Source organism: Neolamprologus multifasciatus, chromosome 5, assembly GCF_963576455.1.
Source record: "Neolamprologus multifasciatus chromosome 5, fNeoMul1.2, whole genome shotgun sequence".
Taxonomy (NCBI): Eukaryota; Metazoa; Chordata; class Actinopteri; order Cichliformes; family Cichlidae; genus Neolamprologus; species Neolamprologus multifasciatus.
This window is the reverse complement of record NC_140443.1, coordinates 11,532,601-11,556,379: the sequence shown is the minus strand read 5'-3', so window position 1 is coordinate 11,556,379 and position 23,779 is coordinate 11,532,601. Positions and strand designations below refer to the sequence as shown.

The 23,779-nt window shown below is 40.0% G+C and overlaps 1 protein-coding gene across 2 annotated transcripts in view; it reads right to left on the bottom strand.

Annotated features, from left to right (window-relative positions):
- Positions 1-23,779, bottom strand: part of stab1 (stabilin 1) — a 183,789-nt gene that overhangs the window by 120,984 nt on the left and 39,026 nt on the right. For both annotated transcript variants that reach the window (XM_085158702.1, XM_085158703.1), the window contains 19 exons: positions 19,987-20,079; positions 19,542-19,628; positions 19,351-19,462; positions 17,790-17,976; positions 16,497-16,590; positions 15,551-15,709; positions 15,191-15,286; positions 10,983-11,078; positions 10,138-10,185; positions 9,369-9,502; positions 6,864-6,975; positions 6,329-6,406; positions 6,068-6,169; positions 5,842-5,943; positions 4,891-5,025; positions 3,545-3,673; positions 3,406-3,459; positions 3,011-3,124; positions 2,599-2,794 (listed from right to left, as the gene is read on the bottom strand). In XM_085158702.1, coding sequence (XP_085014828.1) covers positions 2,599-2,794; positions 3,011-3,124; positions 3,406-3,459; positions 3,545-3,673; positions 4,891-5,025; positions 5,842-5,943; positions 6,068-6,169; positions 6,329-6,406; positions 6,864-6,975; positions 9,369-9,502; positions 10,138-10,185; positions 10,983-11,078; positions 15,191-15,286; positions 15,551-15,709; positions 16,497-16,590; positions 17,790-17,976; positions 19,351-19,462; positions 19,542-19,628; positions 19,987-20,079 — 2,128 coding nt within the window. The remainder of the gene's footprint in view (positions 1-2,598; positions 2,795-3,010; positions 3,125-3,405; positions 3,460-3,544; positions 3,674-4,890; positions 5,026-5,841; positions 5,944-6,067; positions 6,170-6,328; positions 6,407-6,863; positions 6,976-9,368; positions 9,503-10,137; positions 10,186-10,982; positions 11,079-15,190; positions 15,287-15,550; positions 15,710-16,496; positions 16,591-17,789; positions 17,977-19,350; positions 19,463-19,541; positions 19,629-19,986; positions 20,080-23,779) is intronic.

The following is a 23,779-nucleotide window of genomic DNA, read 5'->3' as shown; positions in this document are numbered from 1 at the left end:
CTAAATGTTGTTCCAGGATCAACATTGCAAGTGACCAATCAGAATGTTGTGACGTCATACTTTTGCGACTTCGGGAAAAACCGCTGTAAAACAAAAAACTGTACTTAAGCTGCGAGAAACCGCCTCTGTCCGCCGATCAACGGACCCTAACCCTAACCCTTTAATGAACGGTAAGCAGAATTAATATTGTCCTTCCAACATTGGAATTTCATATATGCAGGAATGGCTTGGCGCGCAAAAGAATAACATCACAACAATGCGATTGGTCACTTGCAATGTTAAACTTGGAACAACATTTTCATGATGATCTGGGAACAACACCAACACGATGATATCAGATCATCCTTACAGGATGACCCCAACCTCAGCAACAGGACCACTCTAAGCACCAACCAAGTGTGTTTGCTTTTGGAACTGTGTCTTCATTCCACATATTTCACATACAAAGGTCAGTGCTACAGGCAGAAACATGGGTGTGCCATGGGTTCCCCAGTTTCACTCATTGTGGCTAATTTGTACATGGAAGAAGTGGAAAAGAGGGCTTTGCTATCCTACCCTGGAACACCACCAAGTCATTGGTTCAGGTATGTGGATGACACCTGGTTTGAAAATCAAATCTCAGGACGCACCACAATTCACGGATCACAGTATATCGGTGGACCAACACATCAAATTCACTCGGGAAGATATGAAAAATGAGACTGTGAGATTTCCATCAGTAAGTCTATTAGGAGACATTTAAAGTTAACGTGTACTGTAAACCTATGCATATGGATCAGTATTTAAGGTTTGGCTCTCATCATTGATTGGAGCACAAACTTGGTGTCATCGGGATGCAACACAGAGCAAACACCATCTCCACAGACAGCACGGCTGGAAACAGAAGAATATCACATCAAGAAGGCCCTGAGTAAATGTGGTTATCTCAGCTGGACATTTATCAAAGCTGGGAAGGCGCTTAATTAAAGAAAGCTCCAACCGATTCAGGAGAGAAGGACAACTGCTGCATAAGCAAAAACCTGTAGTGATCCCTTATGTGTCTGGAGTATCGGAACAGTTGAGATGCTTTTTTTTTTTAAACGCTGTGTCTTTGTGGCTTTTAAACCCCAAAATATGCTGCGCCAAAAATCCCCAAGGATCAGCTCCCCCGACACAAACAGAGTAATATAGTGTACACTGTTAAGTGCCAGGAGGATTGCCATAATATATACATCAGGGAAACCAAACAGCCTCTGGCTGAACGGATTGCACAACACAGAAGAGCTACCTCGTCCGGCCAGGACTCCGCAGTCTATTTACACCTGCCGGCCAGTGGACAGTCTTACAGTGACACATCTTGGACAGGGAGGAACCCTGGTTTGAGCGCGGAGTCAAAGAGGCCATTTACTTGAAGGTAAGGGAAAGACCATCTCTGAATCGAGGAGGGCGTCAAAGGGTACATCTTTCACCATCTTACAATGCTGTGATTGCAGCCATTCCCCAACTCTCTGTGAATGGTACTCATGGCCATTGATCAACTGTTGTTGATCAGTGATCAATAATCAATGGTCATGATAATTTGCATATTAATGATCAAGAAACCGGCCTCACTAGCCCATTGTTTATCAGTGGTGCTTGTTTTGAGCAACGAGTTTTTGCTGTTTAAAGGCAGTTGGCAAACAGCTTATAGGTGTTGTACTGCCAATTTCTATATTTTTTAAGTTACATCATTGTAGTCCAAAGTGTTGCATAAATAACGACTTCGCCAAGATTATGTCAATTAGAAATTACTGTAGTCAGATGTAACAGGACTCAAACCTTGCAAAAAGTTTCACTTTTGTCTCATCACTCCACAGAATATTTTCCCAAGAGTCCTAGGGATCATCAAAATGTTTATTTGGCAACAATCCTTTATGTTCTTTTTGGCCAGCAGTGCATTTTTCCTTGGAGTTCTCCCCTTGATGCCATTTGTCTAGATTGGCGTAAAGATGAAGGTGCTCAGGGCAGAGCTGTTTACTCCTCCACATTGAAAGGAGCCAGTCGAGGTGGTTCAGGTATTTAACTAGGATGCCTCCTTGATGGCTACTAGCGGAGGTCTTTGGTGGAGGTCCAACCTGGAGGAGACCCCTGGGGCAGACAGAGGGCATGCTGGAGATGTCTCACAGCTCATGTCAGTGTTTGCACAGGAGTGGGTGCGGGAGATCTAAGATGGATGGATCCTTTGTTGATTTCACAGGGCTGTTAGTATTATAGATTTTTTTTAGCTGTGTAAGACTGCGTCTCAGAAGCTCAGTTTTTGTTATAATCAGAAGCTGGGGACTAGGAATGCCGTTAGCACTTGAATGATTTTATAAACAGCCCATAAATTATGATGTAGAAAGTCCAGCAAACATAGTTAAACAGCATTGATTTTGACATGTCGAGTCTTGTTTGTCTCTTCTCCACATCTACAGTCAATACACCTAAATATTTATTTAGCTGTTTTTTCACCGTCACTGGGTAACGCCGCCTTGTGACAAATATAAAATATGGCAGACAGGAAATGCTTCACTCTCCGTGTGTATGTGTGTGTGTCTGTGTGTGTGTCTGTGTGTGTGTGTGTGTCTGCATGTTGCTCACTGGAGGAGCAGTTAACTCCGTATCTCCCCGGCTCACAGTCCTCACACGCAGTTCCATGGAAACCCTCGTAGCACTGGCACTCGCCATTGCCATGGTTACCATCATGACACTCCCCGTGATTGGAGCACCAGCTGCCGACGTCTCCGGGGCATTTGAAGCACTCGTGGCCATAGTAACCGGGGCAACAGGAGTGATCCTGCAGGGCAGACAAATCCATGACATCATCATTATTATTATGATTATGATGATTATGATTATTATTATTATTATTATTGAATTTAAAAAATGTACACAATGTTGCGTTTGTGTCAGTGATGACGGGTGTTTCTAGCTGATTATTATGCATTTATCAGGTTTCATCAGACCCTTATGAAAACAGCCATAATGTTTATGGAAATAAGTTTGAGCAGACCATAGTGGTCCGGAGACATTTGATGACACAGCCGGGCACAGACTTCCTCCTGGATCCGACCCGCTTCCTGTACCTACAGTTGGGTTGCATGTTGGCTGGAAACTGTTTTTTGATCTGCAGCATAAAATTTACACCAACATCAGGAATCATCAGCATAAACAGGCAGAGGTGAATAAAGGAGCCTGAAATGCTGAAAAACACTAAACAAAAAAAACGATGACTTTAAGAACACCGACACGTGTCATACAATTACAACCCTGCTCCCTTTCAGGCCCCTTTTGTAAAGTCTGAATGCATTAATTTTGGGGTCATTTTTAAAGCTGTTAAAATTACTTTTGGAAAAGCTTGAGTTTCAGTTATTATGTCCACCCCAAGAACTATAACAGTTTTCTTACTGGTTTCTGAAAGAAAATGCATCGGGGTGGTCCATCACAGTCTGTACATCTTCCCTGGAGACAGAAAGGAGAACAGAGAGGCTAGAGTAACTCTGACAAACAAACACCCATCTATCCCATCCCTTCTCTCTATCCTTACCTCGACCTGCAGGTAGGTCATTTTACTGCATCTGTTGCGGCGGACTTTGAGGACCTGAGGGAGCGTTATGATGACTCCATTCTGGGTTACTGTGACGCTCCCGTCAAGAGGAATGTCATTCACAACTGTCTGGAGTTCAAGAGAAGACGAAACACACCAATTTTTTTTTACAATGAATCTTTCACACAAAACAAAAATAACAATCATCTTAGCTTAGGGAGTCAGTCGACAGTGGTTCTTTGGTCTGCTTCTGCACTACAGGAAATACTGTTGTTGAGCAGGAGTTCAAAGTCAGTGCAATCCATCATTACACTGAATTTTTACTTGTCAATTAAAAGGTCAGCAGATTCTGAAGGAAAACTCCGCCATACTGTCTATTTTATTCTAAATTTGATCGTAATTTAGAGAATGAAAATAATGCTGCACTAAATTTGACTTAAAACTAACACCTGAGACCAAAAACTAAGGAGGAAAACACTTACTAACTGAACAGATCAAAAAAGCAGCAGGTACATTTTCCCACAGAACTCAATGCAATTGGACTTAGTTTTGCAACCAAGCAATGCCCTCTGATGCCCTCTCTAGCAAGAATGTCCATTTTTATGGTGAATATGTTCTATTTTCCATTCTATTATATTTCCATTTTCCAATTTTCACAAATTTCAACATCAGCAGAGTCTTTCTCTTATGGAGCCACTAATTCCCTGCTGCCTTTTCTTCCTTTGTCCCTGTATGTCTCGTCTTACCTTTTTTTAAATCTGCTAGTTTGCCTTCTGGATGTTTAAGTTTTAGCATTCACTAATTGTGCTCCACATGACAGGAGAAGCCAACAGTGGATGGAAATTACCAGTGAGGTTACATCAATAATGGTAGAAAAATGGGGCTTTATATGGAGCTGGATAAAAAGCTCAACACAACAACCCAGGCAGAAAATTATTTCAGTTTTTATTACGTGACATTATTGTGCAGCTCCTGGCAAATTACAAGGTTACATTACCTTAGTTGTCGTTAAACTAAAGTATAAAATCATTTTAAACTTTTACTGAGAACTTCTGGGAAAAACACGACCTAGACTACTTTTGTCTTTACACTTGGTTTATTGTGTTACTACCACTGCAGTGTCATGCTGCTGTTTCTACAAATTAAGAAGTTTCTTAAAATGCTCTTATAAATCCTGCTGCGTGGAAGCTGCAGGTATTAAGAAGATCTTACTCAGTATTTCTTCTATGTTGTCAGAAATATCATTATTGTAAATTTTCTTTGAATATAATGATATAATTGTGAGGCTGTATGACCCACCCCTAGTTGCATGGCTGTTAAGCTGGTGTCAGTGCAGTTATTGTTACCTGGTTGTTGTTGTCCAAGTGGAACTGGACCTGGTACTCAGTTCCAAGCAGAGTGCTTTTCAGTGTGCCATCAGGCAAGCGGTCAGGGAAGAGCAGCTCATTAAGAATCACATGGTACTTGAACACATCAGAGTCCTGGACAGATGGAAGACAGAGGATTTATTTATAGCCAAAGACCAGAGTTGCAGTGGATCATCTCACCAGCAGGAAGAGAAAATAGGAGTGGACATGATGGTCAACTACAAAAAAAAATTGTTAATGCGACAAACATTTCACTTTATACACAAATTAGAGTTTTGTTATAAACAGTATCTAAGTATCTAAGATAAGCTCTTAGTAGCCCATCTTTAAGATACTGTAGTTCAAACACAGCAGACCAACATAAAAACATCCTGTGCCAAATTAATACATAGCCTGGTTTATAGACATCAGTTCTCTTTCAGATATTTCCTTCCTCTCCTGACAGGGAGATATCTGACACAAAAAGGTGAATCATTATTTTGGTCAGTACAAACAAACCACCTTAGTACCATTTTTTGCTGGGAATGCACACTTCATTTTGCGTTATATGAAACAGCTCAATTATTATTTGATTATTTTTTTGTAAATAAGAAATTAAATGATAGTTATACTGACCCGCTGTACCAGTTAATGGCTTTTGTGCAACTCTTGTTACACAAATATACAGCCCAGATGTTTCTCAGCTGATATTCTAACATCTAAGGATCGTAACATAAATGTTTTTGGACATAAACTAAGAGTGGTTGTTCCTTCACATTTTGTTAATAGATTTAGCTCATTTCTGAATTATTTGAGTTATTTTTAAAAATGGGAAATGTATAAATACTTTAAAGGTTGTATAAAACAACCTTTAAAGTATCTATTTTCTTGACAAGTGTTTGGAGGTTTTGCAAAATAGCAGCTGTCCACTGAATTATATTATTGACCTACCAGGATGGAGGTGTTAGTCCTGCTAAGATGCTGCCTTATAGCCTCATCTGTTGGCAGCAGAAGTGTAAATGACTCAGTAAGATTTGAAGACAGGTTGTACATCTGAGAGAAAACACACAGGAAGTTAATTAAATGTAATAATAAGAAGAAGAAGTAGAATAAAAAAAGATTAAAAATAAAAAAGGATTACATCTTATCACATGATGCTGAGATCAGACAGACTTACCAGAACATACTCTCTGAAAAGCGTGAAGTTGGAAGAGGAGTTTAGGAAAGACATAAGTGTGGGAGGCTCAGGTGGGAGGTCTGAGAGAGGCGGAGCCAGAATCTGACAACAGACAGACAGAGAGAAAGGTACTCTGTATGTGTAGATGGAGAGAGAGTAAACTAATATGCTAATAATGTTATTTATTTACATCATTATTTGCTCTGCATGAAAAAATCTGTATTTATTTATTTTCATTTCACTGTAAAGATTCACGTGTACCTTGTCTATGACATGGAGATAGCCATTGATCGCAGGTAGGTTGGGGGTGAGGATGGATGCTTTTCCAATTTGGATGGCCTGAAACACACACACACACACACACACACACACACACACACACACACACACACACACACACACACACACACAGCCCAAAAGGTAAGGTACAATAAAATGGATCCAAAACAATAATGATACTGACTGAAAAGTAATTCTTATAGATTTTCCTATTAAAGAATTAAAATGACAGAATGATTTTGATTGAAAGATTGACTGAATTAATTGAATGATTGAAATGATTTTTCTCTCTAATTATGTTAAAGTATACCACATTTGTCTGTAAGCGCCAGCTTAAAGAGGATAAAATGCAAATCATTTCCGTAGAAACTAGTTATATGTAACATGAATGTAGTGACATGAATACCCTTGTACACCTGCAGTTTCTACATCAGGCGAACCTTGTGAACACAAAAAATCTGAGTAAACCCACCAGAATGTGTAGTTATGTGGTGAGACACAACTGACCCACTCTTACCCCACTGCTGTTGCTGATCTCCCACTGAGTGGGTAGGTTTAGGGTTGGCAGTCTTTTGCCCACCATGCTGCCCAGATCTTCCACAGAGTAGATCCCCTTCAACACGTGGGCCCTGCAACCAAAGGGAGCAGTAAATAAATAAAAACAAGTTTTCTAAAACACACAACACGCTCCAGGATCCTGTCAGCAAAGGACATGTGATCCATGAGATCAGCAGTTCCTAATTTAAACAGTACAGAAATGTTAAATTTTTACAGTCTTTCAGATGCACCACCAACATCTTTACTGACACAACTATCAGTGAGGGAAATGCTTATTTGAATTCCTGCAGAATTTGTAAGTTTGCTCAATTACAGAAGACCTGGTAGTTTCATTTTAATTGAGACAGAGAAAGAATCCAGAAATATAGAAGAAAAAAACAGAGTACATGAAAGTTATAAGTGGACTCGCATGTCACTGAATGGAATAAGTAATTCATCACCAAGCAAAATATGACTTAGTACTTGGCGGAGAAACCTTTGTTGGCAAGCCAAATGGTAACTAGTAGTTGGTCACCAGGTTTGCACAGATCTCAGGAAGGATTTTGGCCCTCCCCTCATTACAGAAACGTTCTAAATCCTTTAGGTTACTTGGGTGCTGCTTGGCAACTCAAAGCTACAGCTCCCTCCTGACCAGAAAAACAGCCCCAAAGCATGATGTTACCACGTATTCTTTGAGTGACCCTCAGTATTTCTCTTCCTCCAAACACAGCGGGTTGATTTGATTTTGGTTTAATCTGACCACAGATCTTTGTCTCAAACCTTGTCTGAATCATTTAAAGGTTCACTGACAAACTTAAGACTGACGTGCACGTCTGCCTTTTTGAGCAGGGTGACCTTGTGGGTGCTGCAAGATCTCAGTTATGGCACAGTGAGTAACCATTGCTGTTCTTGGTGTCTGTGGTTGCTACTGCCTTCAGATCATTAACAAGCCCCTCCCACCTTATTTCTCAAGATCATCTTCACCCCATTAGGCAAGATATTACATGGACCTCCAGACTGAGGGTGATTCCTAAACACATTTCTATTTTTCTTCTATTTTCTATCATATCTGAATAATTTTTCAGTTGTCGTCTTCACACCAAGCTTCTTGCTGATGGCCTTGTAGTCCATTCCAGCCTTGTGCAGGTCTACAATATTGTCTTCCTTTGGCAGATAAGGAGTTAAAATCAGGAATCTCTGAAATTGATTGATTGTAATATTTTTGCCACATGGGCATAGAGCCAATCTGTGGGAGCCAGAATTTTGTCTGGGTTATGGAGGATTGCATTTAGTTAGGTCTGCTATAGGTGAAATGCAGCACCACTTAATCTGGGCGACTGACCTTTGAATATCAGTTGGACAATGGGGAAGAGGGCGATGGGCTGGGGGTTCATATAATTAATAAATATTATGCTATACATTTAAATACAAAGATCAGAGATCGTAGCGATAGCAAATATCCATGAAAACTATACTGATACAATACCCAAATACTTTACATACCGATCTGTAGAACAAGAGATTTAACATTAAACTGTGCTTCTCTGTGGCAGCTCACCTGCCTCACCTGTTGTGAAATACTATTGGCTACTGACTGATTATCTGTATGTGTTGGGTATAACTAAATAATTATCAGTCACTGCTGCTGTGTCTTATGCATAAATGGATCTCTGTCTTTGGAGACACACCTATGGATCATATGATGATTCAAGTATTTAATAAACTCAAACAGCTGTAAGCAGTGTGAAAAGATAAGGTAAGGTAAAAGCACATCGCACATGCCTAAGGCGTGAGCACAAGCAGAATACAGCCCAGGCTTCTTATTCTGCAGGCTAATGTGGAGAGGAGACGCCTTTTAAGCAAAGTAAGATTTCCTCTGGCCACATGCTGCCCATATCTGCCAAATCTCAAGCGAATTATACTGTATCCCTTTAAATCATTCTATCTCTGTGATTCATTAAGAAAACGATCATACAGACTTTAAACTAGATTGTGGTGTTAGATAAATGAGTCACTGTCTATAGCTGCCTCATCAAATTTACAATGGCCTGGAGAAAACTCTGGAAATACTCATTTCCATACACAGAGATTCTCTGTAACTTATCATAATACCTCCGCAGACTCCTGTGAGCTGGTTTAAAAATCCCTTTAATTTTTATATTGCACTAAAACATAACAGAGTTTAAAGACAAGCATATTACTATAAAATACAGAAAAAATAAAACATAACAACCAAACAAAAGAACAAATAAGATTAAAACAACAAACAATAAAATGAATAAATACATTAAAGTACTGTTTAAAAGAGAATCAATACAAAATCAATATATTCAATATAAAATCAATATTTTAAAAAGTCTACAAACAGAAAGGTAAAATAAATTTAGACTTTGTGTTAGAAACACTGATTCTGTCACACAAACTTCATGCACTGGCATGCTTTGTCTGAGCTCAAGGATCAGTTTTAATGTGTGTGTGACTTTACCGCAGGAAGTAAGGCAGGTGGTGTCGGCTGTTCCAGAATAAGTTGTCAGCTGTACTCATGTTCCTGAGAGCGTCTCGAGTTGGCACCAACACAGTTAAGTTCCCGTTCAGGTCCTCAAAGGCATGACTGGAACGCTGATCACATGACACCGTATACAGCTTAGTTATCATTGGAGCAGAGTAGTTTTTGAAAACAATGAGCAGGTGGACCTACAGAAGCTTCACCTGTGTCAAAGGTAACACTCATTCTGGGTAGGTGTCTAATTGTTTTGGCTGCTTTGACTCCATTGGCTGGTAAATTTATTCATATTTTTAACTTTTAACAACACCTTTGCCACTACAGTGCCATGTACGACAATAGATGAGAAAACCATCACACAGTTGAGAAAACAGCGATTTCTGTAAAGGCTTCCCTTTCCTGTCAAAAACATATTTTTACAGCAGGTGGAAATGTAGAATATTTTATAAAATCTGTGTGCGTCTAAGTTGACACTGATTCTTTTAACAGGCCAAAATGCACAGCCGTAAATGTCTTTAGCTTATGTGTCAGTCTCTACACCAGTCTTCTGAGAGGCTCAAAACAGAAAGGAGGGAGCTGCAGGAGAACAGCTGTAGAAGGGGTGAAAATCCCAGATTTCTATCTATTTTCAACATCAGTCACTAAATTAGGAAACTCGCCAGCTATCAAGGCTTTAATGTAGTTTAACTTTGAACCCAGAAAACTGACGAAGTTCAATAACTATAGAGTAGTTTGTCTTCCTCTTACTTACCTGAGTCAGCCGGTAGAAACTGTACATCTTTACATTCATCTCCAGCTCCTGCAAACACACCCACAGAAACATAACTGTGTAATGAATTACAGTTAATGAATCAAGTCTGAAGTAATACAAACAATAACAGAAATATTTTAGAAATTTTGTTTAAAAACATTTTAAAAAGTAAGAACCAGATTGATATTTATGAGACAAAAAAACAAACTGAAGCCAAATATACGCCGACTTCTCTAAGGAGTCAGAAATTTATCAAGCGTAACATTCAACCAGTAAAACATTTTTTTCTGTTCAGAAATGCAAAAAAAATAACTGCAATCTGGCATCTTAATTTAAAAAAAAGAACTAAAAATAACATTAAATGTGCAGCCTAGTTAATTAGGTTTCTCAGACACAACCCAAGCCTGTTATAATAGAAACATCATAAAACAGTTTAATTATATCCTTGCTCGTGTTCTCTGAGTGCTCATGTTAAATTATTTTTTTCTGCAATAAATAAACTAAAAAAAAATTTACATTTTTTTCCCTTTTTTTGCAGCCTGAGGACTGGCTACATATTGGCCACATGTATGTTGATTTTTTTTTTTCTAACTTCATTTTTGTGCAAAGCATAAAAACTGAGTGTATCCTGAAAAATGTTGTATGGTTGAAATGAAATTAAAGCACCTGCAGTAAATAAACATAAACGCCCTTCAATCCAGATTATGAAAAAGATATTAGTTCCACACTTTGACTGTCTTTCATTTTATTTTCACTTAACATAGTGAAACTGATTTGGCTCACCATGAAAGTGAATGATTTCAACTTATATAACCACAATGGATCATAATGAGCTAAGTATTTACGTCAAGTAATGATCCGTAGCAAATGTTTCCGTCTCCAGCGTAGCCGTCAGGACAGGTACAGGTGTGACCTCCACCATCTGTCTTCTCACACTTTGCCTGACATACAAAAAAACAAAACAAAACACACACACACACACACACAGAGAAAGAGAGAGAGAGAGAGAATTATAGGATGCTAATCTAAATCATTAATACTGTGGCATCACAAAGTACTCACAAACTAATTTTTGTTTTACATGCAAGAATTTCCTTCGAGATAACAGTTGATGACATCGCCTGTACCAAACATGAAGAGTTCCGACATCAATAAAGATGAGGTTTGACAAGCATTAGAATAGTTTTCAGGTTTTCCAAGAACAGCTGCTAGAGTAGGCAGAGACCTCCCTCACTAACTTGTGATGCAGACCCAGTAATTCTGTTCTACGAGCAGGGCAGAAAAGAGAAACAAGGTTTATGCCTACTATGCTCTCAAGGGATAAAGATTTAAACTTTAAAAATAGAAAAGCAATAATACTATGGTCTATGGTGTCTTCTTCTGGTCCATAGCGGGCGACCAGCGGTGGTGGTCTGCCGCGCAACCCAAGGTTATTATCGTTAACGAAAACTAACGAAATAACGAAAACTAGAAGTGAAAAAACATTTTCGTTAACGGAAATAAAAATAAAAACAAAAAAAGGAAAACTAACTAAAACTGGAATCAGTGTTCACAAAACTAACTAAAATTAACTGAATTTATAGCAAAAATGTGTTTAGTTTTCGTTGATGTGTGCGTGTCATACAATAGTCAAGGGTGAAAATGAAGTTTAGTTTCCAGATTGTTTTCTTGCTGTGTCTCATTATGCCAGCAGGTGGCAAGTACGTTAGTCGAGTCGTCTGTGTTGCTATTCCGTCCACGCGCAGAATCATGTCAGGAAAAGTCGGGAGAAAGCGCCAGAGTCCAATTTGGGATTACTTTGAATATGACTGTGTTTTGGATAAAGCAAGTGTCTTGTAGTGGAAACAGACAAATTATGAGGGACATTTCTAAAGGGAAAAAAATCCCACAAACCTTAAAGTGCACTTGAAAAGCTCACACAAGAAGGCTAACCTAGCTTACCTTGAGAGGGTAAGGGAGTACATTCAACCCTCATTCCCAGAAAACAGAAGCTAACCCCAGGCAAGGCAGCGTGATGCATCCCGAGACAACAGGACGGGGATATCTACATAACTGTGTGAGTCAATTACCTTCAAAAAGTTTATCAATTCACTTGAACCACAATTACGAACACCCGGTGCTGCAAGAGTTAATAGTCTCATTGGGGCCAAGATATACGTTTTATAGTTGCCTGGTATCAATGGTTGTTCATCTGCCTTTATTTATTTATTTAAAGAACCCATAGGTGGGAATGTGAGTTGTCTGTCTCTGCATGTTAGCCCTGCGACAGACAGGCGACCTGTCCAGGGTGCAGGGTATGGTAGCTGGAATAGCAACATACCCAAGGATAAGCAGAAGAGAATGACTGATATGATGAAACTGGGATTTTTGTTACACTTAATTATTGCAAACACAACTAAAACTATAACTGAAACTAATCAAAACTAAACTGAAACTAAGGATTTTCAAAAAATAAAAACTAAACTAAACTAGCAAACAATTGGTAAAAACTAATTAAAACTGATATAAAATTGAAAATCTGAAGTCAAAACTAAATAAAAATAAAAACTAATGAAAATTGCAAAACTATTAAAACCCTGGCGCAACCAGTACGCTGCTGTAGGTGCCGCAGGTTCTCTTGCTTGACCAACGATTATCTTCCACGCTTTTCAATCTAAGGCGATGGTTCGTGCCTGCTCAAGTCGAAGGGCCTTCAAATCATCCTGGATTTGTTTCATCCATGTCTTCTTTGGTGCATTTCGATGCACCCTCCAATCGGTGGGGTGGGTCAACCAGAGTAGGCCATGGGGGTAGCGGCTCGGGTCCATTTGACAAATGTGGCCAAACCAACGGAGTCGGCGGCGCTGGATTAGGTCGCCGATTGTCAGTTGGCTGCCGCAGCTGGTGAGTATGGTGTCATTCGAATGACGGTCGCAAAGGGAAACGCTGAGAACGCATCTAAGGCAACGCATTTGGAAAACTTCGAGCTTGCTCAGGTCGTGTTTGAGCATTGTCCACGTCTCCGCGCCGTAAAGTAGAATGGGCAGGATCAGGGTTCAATAAGGCGGATCTTTGTTGCCAATGAGATGTCGTTCTTCTTTCAGACGCACCAGCGCAGGGAAGCAAATGCTGCCGCCGCCTGCCCAATTCTGGAGCTTATCTCCACTGATGATGCCACTTTCTTCTCCTCGACGAGGGACCCCAGATATTTAAATTGTTGGACTTGTTTGATCTGCACACCGTCGAGGTGGACGATCGCTGGTGAGCCGTCGGTGGTCAGGACTTTTGTCTTCTCGGCGTTAACCTTGAGGCCGTACGGTTTGGAGTGCCATGCGATGTCATAGAGGATGTGAGTTGCCTCGGTGTCGTCTTCGGCAAAAATAGCACTATCATCAGCGAACATTAGATCGGTGATAAATCGATCGGTCGAGGCTTGGACTCCGTGGCGGCCCTCGAATGCTTTGCGCATTATCGCATCGATGACGATGTTGAACCACATCACCCTGCCGGACCCCTGTCCTGATGGGGAATTCTTCGGACACTTCGTCATAAATACGTACCTGGCTGGTTTGTAGCAGCTCGATGATCTTCACGGGTATGTGTTCGGCCGCCAAAGCCCTCCACAAGGCCGGCCGGTCGATGCAATCAAACGCAGACTTGAAATCAATAAAGACGATGGCTGTCCAGCGTCCGCATCTGATCCGTTCCTTAATGAGTCGACGTAGGGTGAAGATCTGGTCGCTGCAGCCTCGTCCAGATCTGGAACCTGACTTGTTCTTCCCGGCTGGTCATCTCACGGTGCTTTTGAAGGCGTGACTGAATTATTTTCATAAAGACCTTGCCGACGATGGACGGTAAGCTGATGCCCCGGTAGTTTTTACATTCTCGGTTGTTGCCTTTCTTTAGGATAGGAATGACAACTGCCTTCTTCCAATTTGCTGGTATCACATTTGATGTCCAGATCAGTTTGAATAACGAGTGTAAACGTATGACGAGGACTTCTCCTCCAGCTTTGAGGGCTTCTGCCGCCACATGATCAAGGCCAGCGGCCTTGTTCTATGGTGTGACCATAAACAGCTTTTCTACACACAGAGGGATGCTTTCTTTGTTAGCATACACAGATCAGGACCTCGAATCAACTGTAATTATTTGATTCATCCGGTGAAAGTGGCTGCTCTGACTATGGGTCTCACTAAGGTTGCTCTCATCATATCCCCAATACAAAATGCCAACCAAGGAAAAAATTTCATGTTGGGAAAAGAATCACAAGCTCTCTAAAGATTTAATAAAATTCATCCAACAGACAAAGACTTCAAATACTTTCTTGATGTCTGATCAAATCTCATTATGCTAATAAAAAATGTTTCACAATCTTTTAGCTATTTTACCCAATTTTTTCAAACTAATTTGTTTTAATGATCAGTATTAAGATATTTTTTCCTTATTGCACCCTATTTGCCCTGCAAGTAGAGTTCCTGAAGTTATATACAAACGCTAATTGATGGGACTGAATCTTTACCTTTAACCTTAATGGACTTACACTGTTGATACATTTTTCTGAATGCAGAGTTAGTGTAACCCATCAATGAGAGCAGCTACAATTATCATTATTGAGTGCTAACCTCCAAGGCTAAAATTGAAGCTTGAGGCTGGCTCCAAAACAAAGCCAGTCCCCTCAGACTCCTATGTTAAAATACCCAACTTTACAGCATTAAACTATTTAATGCCTGTTACAATGGTACCAGGCTCTATAACTAATTTTCCCCATTAATAATAACTATACATCTTATATATTTGGCTTAAAAGTTAGAGGTTTTGACTAACAGGTGGACAACTGTAGCTGTAAGTGTCTGCTAGGCTTCACCTCTTGACTCACTGAACTGGAGCTACACTCTACATGGTGTTTGTGCTGCTGATCACATAACACTACAATCTCATTCGAAACCAACATTATGATCTATTGTTATTATTAGTCATTCTTACTTGGCATATGTGTTCGTGTGTGTGTGTGTGTGTGTGTGTGTGTGTGTGTGTGTGTGTGTGTGTGTGTGTGTGTGTGTGTGTGTGTGAATACCAGCTCATGGCAGCCTCCGTTCTTTTTTAGGCAGGGGTTGATGAGGACACACACCTTTCCATTGCCCATGTATCCACTTTTACAAACACAGTCACTCTGCAGATGGAGAAACGGTCAGATGAGAAACAGAACCGCCTGACAGCTGGTTAATAACCAGTTATTTTTGCATATACAATGGTGAATTCTCATATTTGCAAATTTTACATAATGTGGTCAGCATATATACAAGTGATCTCTGGTTAGTTTTGGCCCAGGATTTATACTGAGCTTCTATACCGGAGTACAAGAATCAAAATATGGAGCTGAAAATTCAAATTCAAAATTCAAAAGTTTATCCTATCACAAATTTTAAGCACCGACCTGTCCGGGTCCGATGTGGTTACAGTCCGCGTTGGTGCTGCAGCCTCCTCGACTCTCCAGCTGACAGTTGTTGATCTCCACACACACTGTGCCATCACCCGTCCAGCCCTCAGCACACACACATGAAGCATTACCTGGACCCGCATACACACACTCAGCCTGCAGAGAAAGAGGATGTGTCACAAAGACAAGAGCACTGCACTGAATATAAAAGAGCTTATCTTTATGATTACTGAAGGTGAAAAGTTAAATAAAATCACACACATATTAAATAAATATAGCAGAACAACAACACATAAAGCGAGATTTACAAAAAAAAATGTGACAAAACAGTATGTGAGCCTCATAATCCCCAAAAAGCTTTCATAGTTGTTGTTAGTTAGTTGATAGCTATTTTTTAAACACAGGCTCAGTCATGTTCATTTCAGTATCAATCAAGAAATATAAGACATGCTTTTTTCTTTTTCTTTCTTTCCTCTTCATTAGATATACAAGCAGTAAGTTGAAATGTTGCAAACCTTAGTAAATCGGTTTGTGTGCTTTATTGAAATGAAACTCAGTTTGAAAGATCTATAGTCACTCATCTGTCTGCTTTCCTGGGTGTTCGGCTGCTTTTCTGTTCTTTACATCACTAAAGATTTCCCATACTGTCAATCTCAATACTGACATCATTACTCTAGTCCAATTATCTTCTTGCCCGCATTCTTTGAGACAATCAGCTTCCATTTTTGTGTTAAATCTCCATCGTACTCCCTTACAGAGCCTCATTCGTTCAACCCTCCTCCTCCAAATCCCCACCCCACAGAAACCTCAGTCAGGGCCCCGTTTCAGCCTCAGGCTTCTTCCTTCACCACCATCAGCGTCTAGACTCCGGGGGGGTTCTGTCCTAAATCCTATCACTGCTTTGAAGACACACACGCACATACACACAAAGAAATAATCTTACATTGGTGTCGCAGTCTCCTCGGTTACTCTTCAGACAGGGGTTGATGGCAGTACAGGAGTGACCGTCACCCTCATATCCATCCTTACATACACACCTTATGTAAGACACACACACACACACAGTTAAACAAACTCAACAGGTGATGCAATAACAGAGGTGACAAATCCCTGTTGTTTATTTCTTCACAGAACATCGCTGAAGGAATTACTAAAAATCTATTTAAATAACAGTACAGGACAACCAGAACATTTTAACCAAGCCAGCATTTAAACCTTTGGCAGTTATTTGATCATAAGATGATGGATGAAGAGACATTTTGGCTCGATTATGGCTTTTGATTAAACATTTCCACATGAATTTCAGGGCAGTTTCTTAAACGCCCATTCGATTTTTTTTTTTATTATAAAACTCAAAGTAAAACTTAGCTTTTATATATATATACATAAAAAACAACAAGAAATGCTATACGTTTCCTAATCACAAAACCCAGGGTGTGCAGTTGTTCAAACTTCATTTTTTCATTCATTCATTTTTGAGAAAATAAGCCTCCACTTAGAGATAGGATGAGGCCCTAAGTTATTCAGGGGGCGCTCAGAGTAGAGCCATAACTCCTCCACATGCAGGACATGTGGAGGAGTAATGGCTCTACTCTGGGAGCAGGTGGATACAAAGGACTCAACAGGGTGGGCGGGTGGATAGATGGATGGATGGAGAGATCTGGGGTAAAAAAAGGATAATTTTCTCATGCTGGGCCAAACACAACAAAGCTGTATCAATGAATAAACTGTCATAAATGTCTATCTGTCTGATAGCTTCATCTGCCAACAGTATGCCATCTGTCACGAGAAGATCAGTCATGCTAACGCAAGTGCCAAGCAAGCTAGAATAGCATTTCTGATGAAAACTTGGCCTACTTCACAAAAACCCCCAGATCTGATCGAACATCCTCCTTTTCAGGCCAGTAATGAAACTTAAAAATTGCAGGTATTGTACAAAGTCTTTAATCCTTGATTATCACAAGTACCTTAATCTGAAAACGTAGTCCAAAGAAGAACTGAGGATACATCCGATTACAAAGAGTTTTGTGCAGTTTGTTTCAGACATTGAGGAGTAAGGGAGTGGGGATGGCTCCAGAATGCTAATTAAATGTCCAAAAACAGACCTCAGGAGCCACGGCAAGAACAAGAAAGTTTTTGCTGTCTAAAAATTTACAACACCTAAAAAGTGACTCAACACAAAACGATCTCTCAGCTTCAAGTTTTAGTAATGGTTTTATGATTAGTATTTTCTTACGTAATAGCCAGTCCTGTCTGATTACAGTATGCGTGGATGTGACAATGCTGCAGCAGTCCGTCTGCGTTGCACGGCATGGCCGTCTTGTCACACAGGTCCCCGGAGAATCCCTCCAAACAAGAGCCTCTCCGACACACACCAGCGCTGCCTGGTCGGTTATCGCACGTTCCGTGAACACAGCGGCAATCTAAAGACAAGCACATACACATTATGTTATAATTTTCAGTCAGTTAGTTTGAATATTTAAACAAAATGCACCTCCATTACCCTTTGTACAATACTTTATTTCCATATACAGAGGTTTTTCACACTAAATAGTTATTATAATAATATTAATCCAGTTAAGCCTCAGAAAACAGGACACTGAATGTTGATATAAGGGTAAAAATGAAGCATTTGTAAATATGATTTCCAAAGATTAATCATATTTTTGGCCTCATTTCTTCTAGCAGGTCCATATATTAGTGTGATTTATGTGGTTCTGGGTAAAGGGCCTCAACCACTGTTGGATGGATCGACAATAAAATTCTAAGAAGGCCATTAATGTCAGGATTGGTGCAGTGATGTGGACCCTGTACTGGTCTGCTGTGGTGAACAAAGGGCTCAGCATGAAGGCCAGTTTACTGGTTGTTCTACATTCCTAACCTCACCAAAAGAATAGGACTGAGGATAGAGGCAGAGGAAATTAGCTTCCTTCATAGCGTGTCTGTGGGCTTATATACAGGCTGAGTAGCTCCGTCACTCTTGTGTAGAGCTCATACTTCGTTCTTTTGTTACTTTCTTCAAATTTATCAACTCAACAAGCATCAGGAGGCTTAATATATTTATTGAGACAGGATGCCATGTCTGCAACTCAATGACCCTTAGTATTCAGAAAAGAAAGATATCGCAGTACCTTTTCTGAATACCAATAAAAAGAATCAGAATACCAAAGGCCATTTTATTCTCAGGATAATACATAATTCATGTTGATTTTAGGAAATAAAAATAATGGCTGCTGCCAGTGCTACCTCTCAGCCTCCAATTAGACACACCTATGGTATAAATTTTACAATCCTTCATTGCCTCATTCTTGAGAATCACAAGATTTTCAGAAAATTTGACCTCAAGGTCCCACAAACTCGAGGTCACTGCAATTTGAACACATCTGAGATTTTTAGTAGACAGACCTACAGTATAAATTTCAAAATCCTACATTGCCTTGTTCTCGACTTACAGCATTCACAATAACTCACATTCCCAAACGTGCATGGCCATGCTATCCACCCGCCCGGCAGGGTGACAATAATGCCCTATAAGCCTTTTACGGCTGAGGGGTAAAAACCCAGAATCAATATAGAAACTTACAAGAACTACAGAAAAAATAAACATTAAATAAACAATAAACTCAAAATGAAACAAGCAAAGTCGCTCTGAAAACCAACAGAACCAAAACTGAACTTAAAAGAAAAAACTAAAACTAAATTTAAAAAAACATAATTTCTGTATGTAAATACATCAAATTGGAAATGGACATTTCATTGAACATAGTGAAAAGCTGTCAGCTAAGAGGAGGCGTTACCTTCATCACAGTTCACACCATGTTTGTTTGGATCTGAGCAGATGTGGCAGGCAATACCCGTCCAGCCTGCCTGACAGCTACATGAGCCATTACCATGGATACCATCAGAGCACTGTGTGCAATCAAAGCAAAAAATTAAAAATTAAAACACATCAGCCGAGGGACGAGGCTGCCTGAATGTTCCTCCTTACAGTTCCTTTGTCGTAGCATGGATGCTGAAATCCTCCGATGCAGGGCTTACAGTCCGGACCATAGAAACCTTTACAACACTTTGCTACCTGTCAAACACACACACACACACAGTACACAACAAAAGCAATAAATGTTTTCAAATGTATTAAATATAAGTTTCAATAAGGACTAATCCACCACTGGGGAATTGGAAGTGACAAAAGACGACAATCAGGTGTGTCAGTAAAACACTTCCAATCCAGCTCAGCAACTGTGAACATCCTGATAAATATCACACATAATTAAAATGAAAAACTAATAAAACACAGGAAACTAAGCAGAATTAAACTGATCGGACAAAACAAAAATCACAAATTACATAAAAACAAAAGCAAATGTAAAACTGATTGCCTATAATAACTCAGCTGCATTAAGTTAAAAATAAAGCACCAGTTCCTCTCTCACCTGTTTGGTGGTGTTGCAGTATTTGGCGCAGCCTTTGCTGAGCGATGGCCTGAGAGGAGATGTGACGTACTCGCAGTCACTCAGATGACTACCCTGAATAGACAGAAGCATAGATTTTTTGCTACAGTTTACTACTTCACATAAAAAAACCTGCACTGGCTGGCAAAATGACCAAAGTGATGCTGGGAAAGATTCCCAGAGCATTCGAAATTGTGTCCGTGTGGAAAGCATGGCATCAGAACTAAGCAAAGAGGGGTTTCTCAACATCAAATCATGGCACGACTGATGGTTTCTGTGAACTTCAAACACTTGAAACCAGGTTGATTTTTTAGGCAGAATCAGGTGAACACAAAAGCAGAAGAGCAAATTATTAAGCTCTGCAGACTGCGAGGCAGAAAAGCAACCAGAGAAAGTAATTATTGTGGAGGATAAAATTATTAATCCCAATATGAAATTTTAAAGTTTTTGTCAAAGTTTTCTCCAGTGCTCTTTTACAAGCTCCTGCTGTGCTATAACTTTGTGATGCTCAAAGCTTTTAAAATCCAGTTTAAACTGAGGGTTATCATCCAGAAAGCATCATGCCAAAAATGTTTTCCAAGTGTCAAGAACTGCAATAATAAATCTTCAACAAATTCAAAGACTGCCACAAAGTAGAGAAAAAAGGTAGGAAGCAAAAGGTTTCAAAGACTGTGAAAAAGAAATGGTGAGATGTGTCTGAAGACAATTCTACTACAATGGGAAAAGCAAGACGCAAGTCACCAGAGCTCTTTGTGTTGAGAGAACTCTAACGAGCGCCGTTCCTTCCACTAAAACCCCAGTCACTCTCAGTTAGCTCCCCCGTAGCACTGCTCTTTATTGTGGTTACATATGGCGTTATTTTTGTGCCACTATTCTGAGCGCTCGCAAAAATTTGAGTGCACGTAAAAAACAAAAATTGCAGGTGCAAGTGTTGCATTTTGAGGAGAAATTTATTTTGAGCGAAGAAAAGCTAAATTTGAGTGAACAAAATTCATTGCTGCGTGCAAAACATGTATTTTAGTGTTTGCTATTATCCATATACACACACAAGAGCAGCCCCTCTCACTCAGTTTTTGCATTTGCGCTTGCTCACAATGTGTTGCTTGCGCTCTCAACATTTCTGCCTGTGCGCGTTCAACTCTTTCTGTACACCGTTATATTTGTGCCACAAAACCAGCCAATCAAGGACTTGGATGCAAAAAAATCTGATTGGCTGTTTTGGTCTCCAATCAGCTCGAAATAACGAAATGCAATATCCCAGAATCCATTTCATCCAAAACTCAAACGAGGCAGTGGCGGAGGAACGCAGAAATGGCCTGTATTTGGTTAATGGCCTGTATTTGTATAGCGCTTTACTAGTCCATAAGGACCCCAAAGCCCATTCACGCACACATTCACACACTGGTGATGGCAAGCTACATTGTAGCCACAGCCGCCCTGGGGCGCACTAACAGAGGGCTCGAACCGGCAACCTTCCGATTACAAGACGAACTCCCAACTCTTGAGCCCCAACACAGAGTGGCGGAGTTTGAAATATTACTCTTTCTGGGTTACAAAATAATTTTTTAAGATATTTTCATGCAAGAATGGTGCTGTGTAAACTTCAAATATCTGCTTGATTTATCAAGTCATCACATATTTGCATAAGTGCTCTAAACGTTTTCGGAGATGCCTGTTACCCACCAGCTGACCGCATAGCTGGACTGGCCATTGGGCGTACCAGGCATTTGCCCCGTGGTCCGATGATGATTTTTCACTTTTATGTTTGTTTGTTTGTTTTTGTAATGGTATAAACAATGAAAGGTGGTGGATTAGCCAATTGGTCATGATCAACTCTGGGCTGGACCAATTACAATACATCCGTATTGAGGGGGAAAAGGAACGCGATTAGTCCCGTTCTTCAGCTAGAATGAAAAAAAGACACAAAGCTGGAGTTGTTCTGTGTTTTTGCTGCACAGCTGCCTCTTCTTCTCTCATTCTCTCCCCTCTCTCTCCTGTTTCTACTTGAATCATGAAACTGATCAATGATCAGCTGATCATCTCTCTTGTTTGTTTATTGCCCACTTTGTGCCAGAAAGAGGAAACCAGCGGATGTTGCGCTAAACAACAGCAGCACGTTCAAGCTTGATAAACTGTTGTTATAATTTATTTAATATTACTTTCTAGTATCAGCTGATGTTTGCTGGAGCCACAGCTGTAAAAGCTGCTGGTCATGATATCGGTTTGGTACGGAGCCCCGCAGGGGACATGGGAGAAAAAAAAATTAAGACAGACTTTTTTTTTTTTTTCAATATATTTTTATTGATTTTATAATTGAGCAGCATACAACAATCACCTTCAAAAGAACACAATAGAAGGTGGACGGCAAGTCAACAAGGTGGTAATACAGCATACATAAATGTTAAGACAGAGTATATTTCACTTAAGTTTATCCATCAGGCTAAAGACTGGTTGCCAAATCTTATAAAACACACTCTCTCGGTTAGACAAGGTAAACCTGATTTTCTCCAGATGGAGTACATTTCCAAATTCTCTCAACCACATTTCAAAGGTAGGAGGTTTATCAGACTTCCAGCTGAGAAGTATCAGCTTTCTAGCCACAAGAGTAGTCATTGACACAACCTGCGTCTCTGTCTTGTCCCTTGCCCATCCCGGTTCAGACACCCCGAATAATGCTGCAAAGGGGGTACATGGGACCTCCCTGCCAAAAGCTGTAGTTTTCGGCATTGAAAGAAAAGGTGAGATAAAGTTCCTCGACCACTTGAACACTTAACACAGAGGGCTGAAACGTTCTTATATATTTTTTCCACTTTAGTGGGAGAAAAATGCAACCTATACACAACCTTAAATTGGATCAGACAATGTCTAGCATTTATAGAACTACAATATATATTCTTAATACACTCTTGCCAAAGATCATCAGTAACATCCACCCCCAGTTCTTCCTGCCACTGCTCCCTAAAAGTATCAGATGAAGGACTGTATATATAATGGACCTTACATATATATATGTAAGGCCCTGTAAAAGCGAGACACAGCACCTCTAGTGTAGGGCTCAACTGCCATGAAGCTGTCAAGCACTGAGTTTTGAGGAATCAAATTGTATTGTGGAATAGATGCTTTGATGAAATGTCTTAATTGTGAATTAGGAAGATTAAATTTCACCCTCAATTGCTGAAAAGATGGAAAATGTCCATCAATGTAAATATCTTTGAGAGAACAAATCCCTCTTCCCTGCCATGTCACAAACGTGATGTCCTCCAGCCCAGGCCTGAAGGCATGATTGTTACATATTGGAGCATCCAAATATATTTTAGGAGCCTTTACTGTACCCAATAGTTGGTTCCAGACCTTGATTGAATTTTGAATCACAGGATTTCTGCCATATAGTGTATTCTTCACTTTTATCGCGCTATTGAGCAGGGCTGGAAGACAAGTTTGTCTACAAGACAGGTGTTCCATCATCAACCATGAAGGTTGTCCTTCCAAATCAGCACCTGGATTACACCTTCGCCAAAATGAAAAAATATTTAAGTGTGCAGCCATATAATATGATCTAAAATTTGGGAGTCCAAGGCCACCACAAGTCTTCTGTTTAACAAGATGTTTTTTGGAAATTCGAGGAACCTTACCCGACCACACAAAGGAGGATACAATAGATTCCAGCTTCTTAAAATATGACTGGGGAATGCAAACTGGGATTGATTGAAAGATGTATAAAAATCTGGGCAAAACTACCATTTTGATGGCATTAATCCGCCCCACCATGGAAATT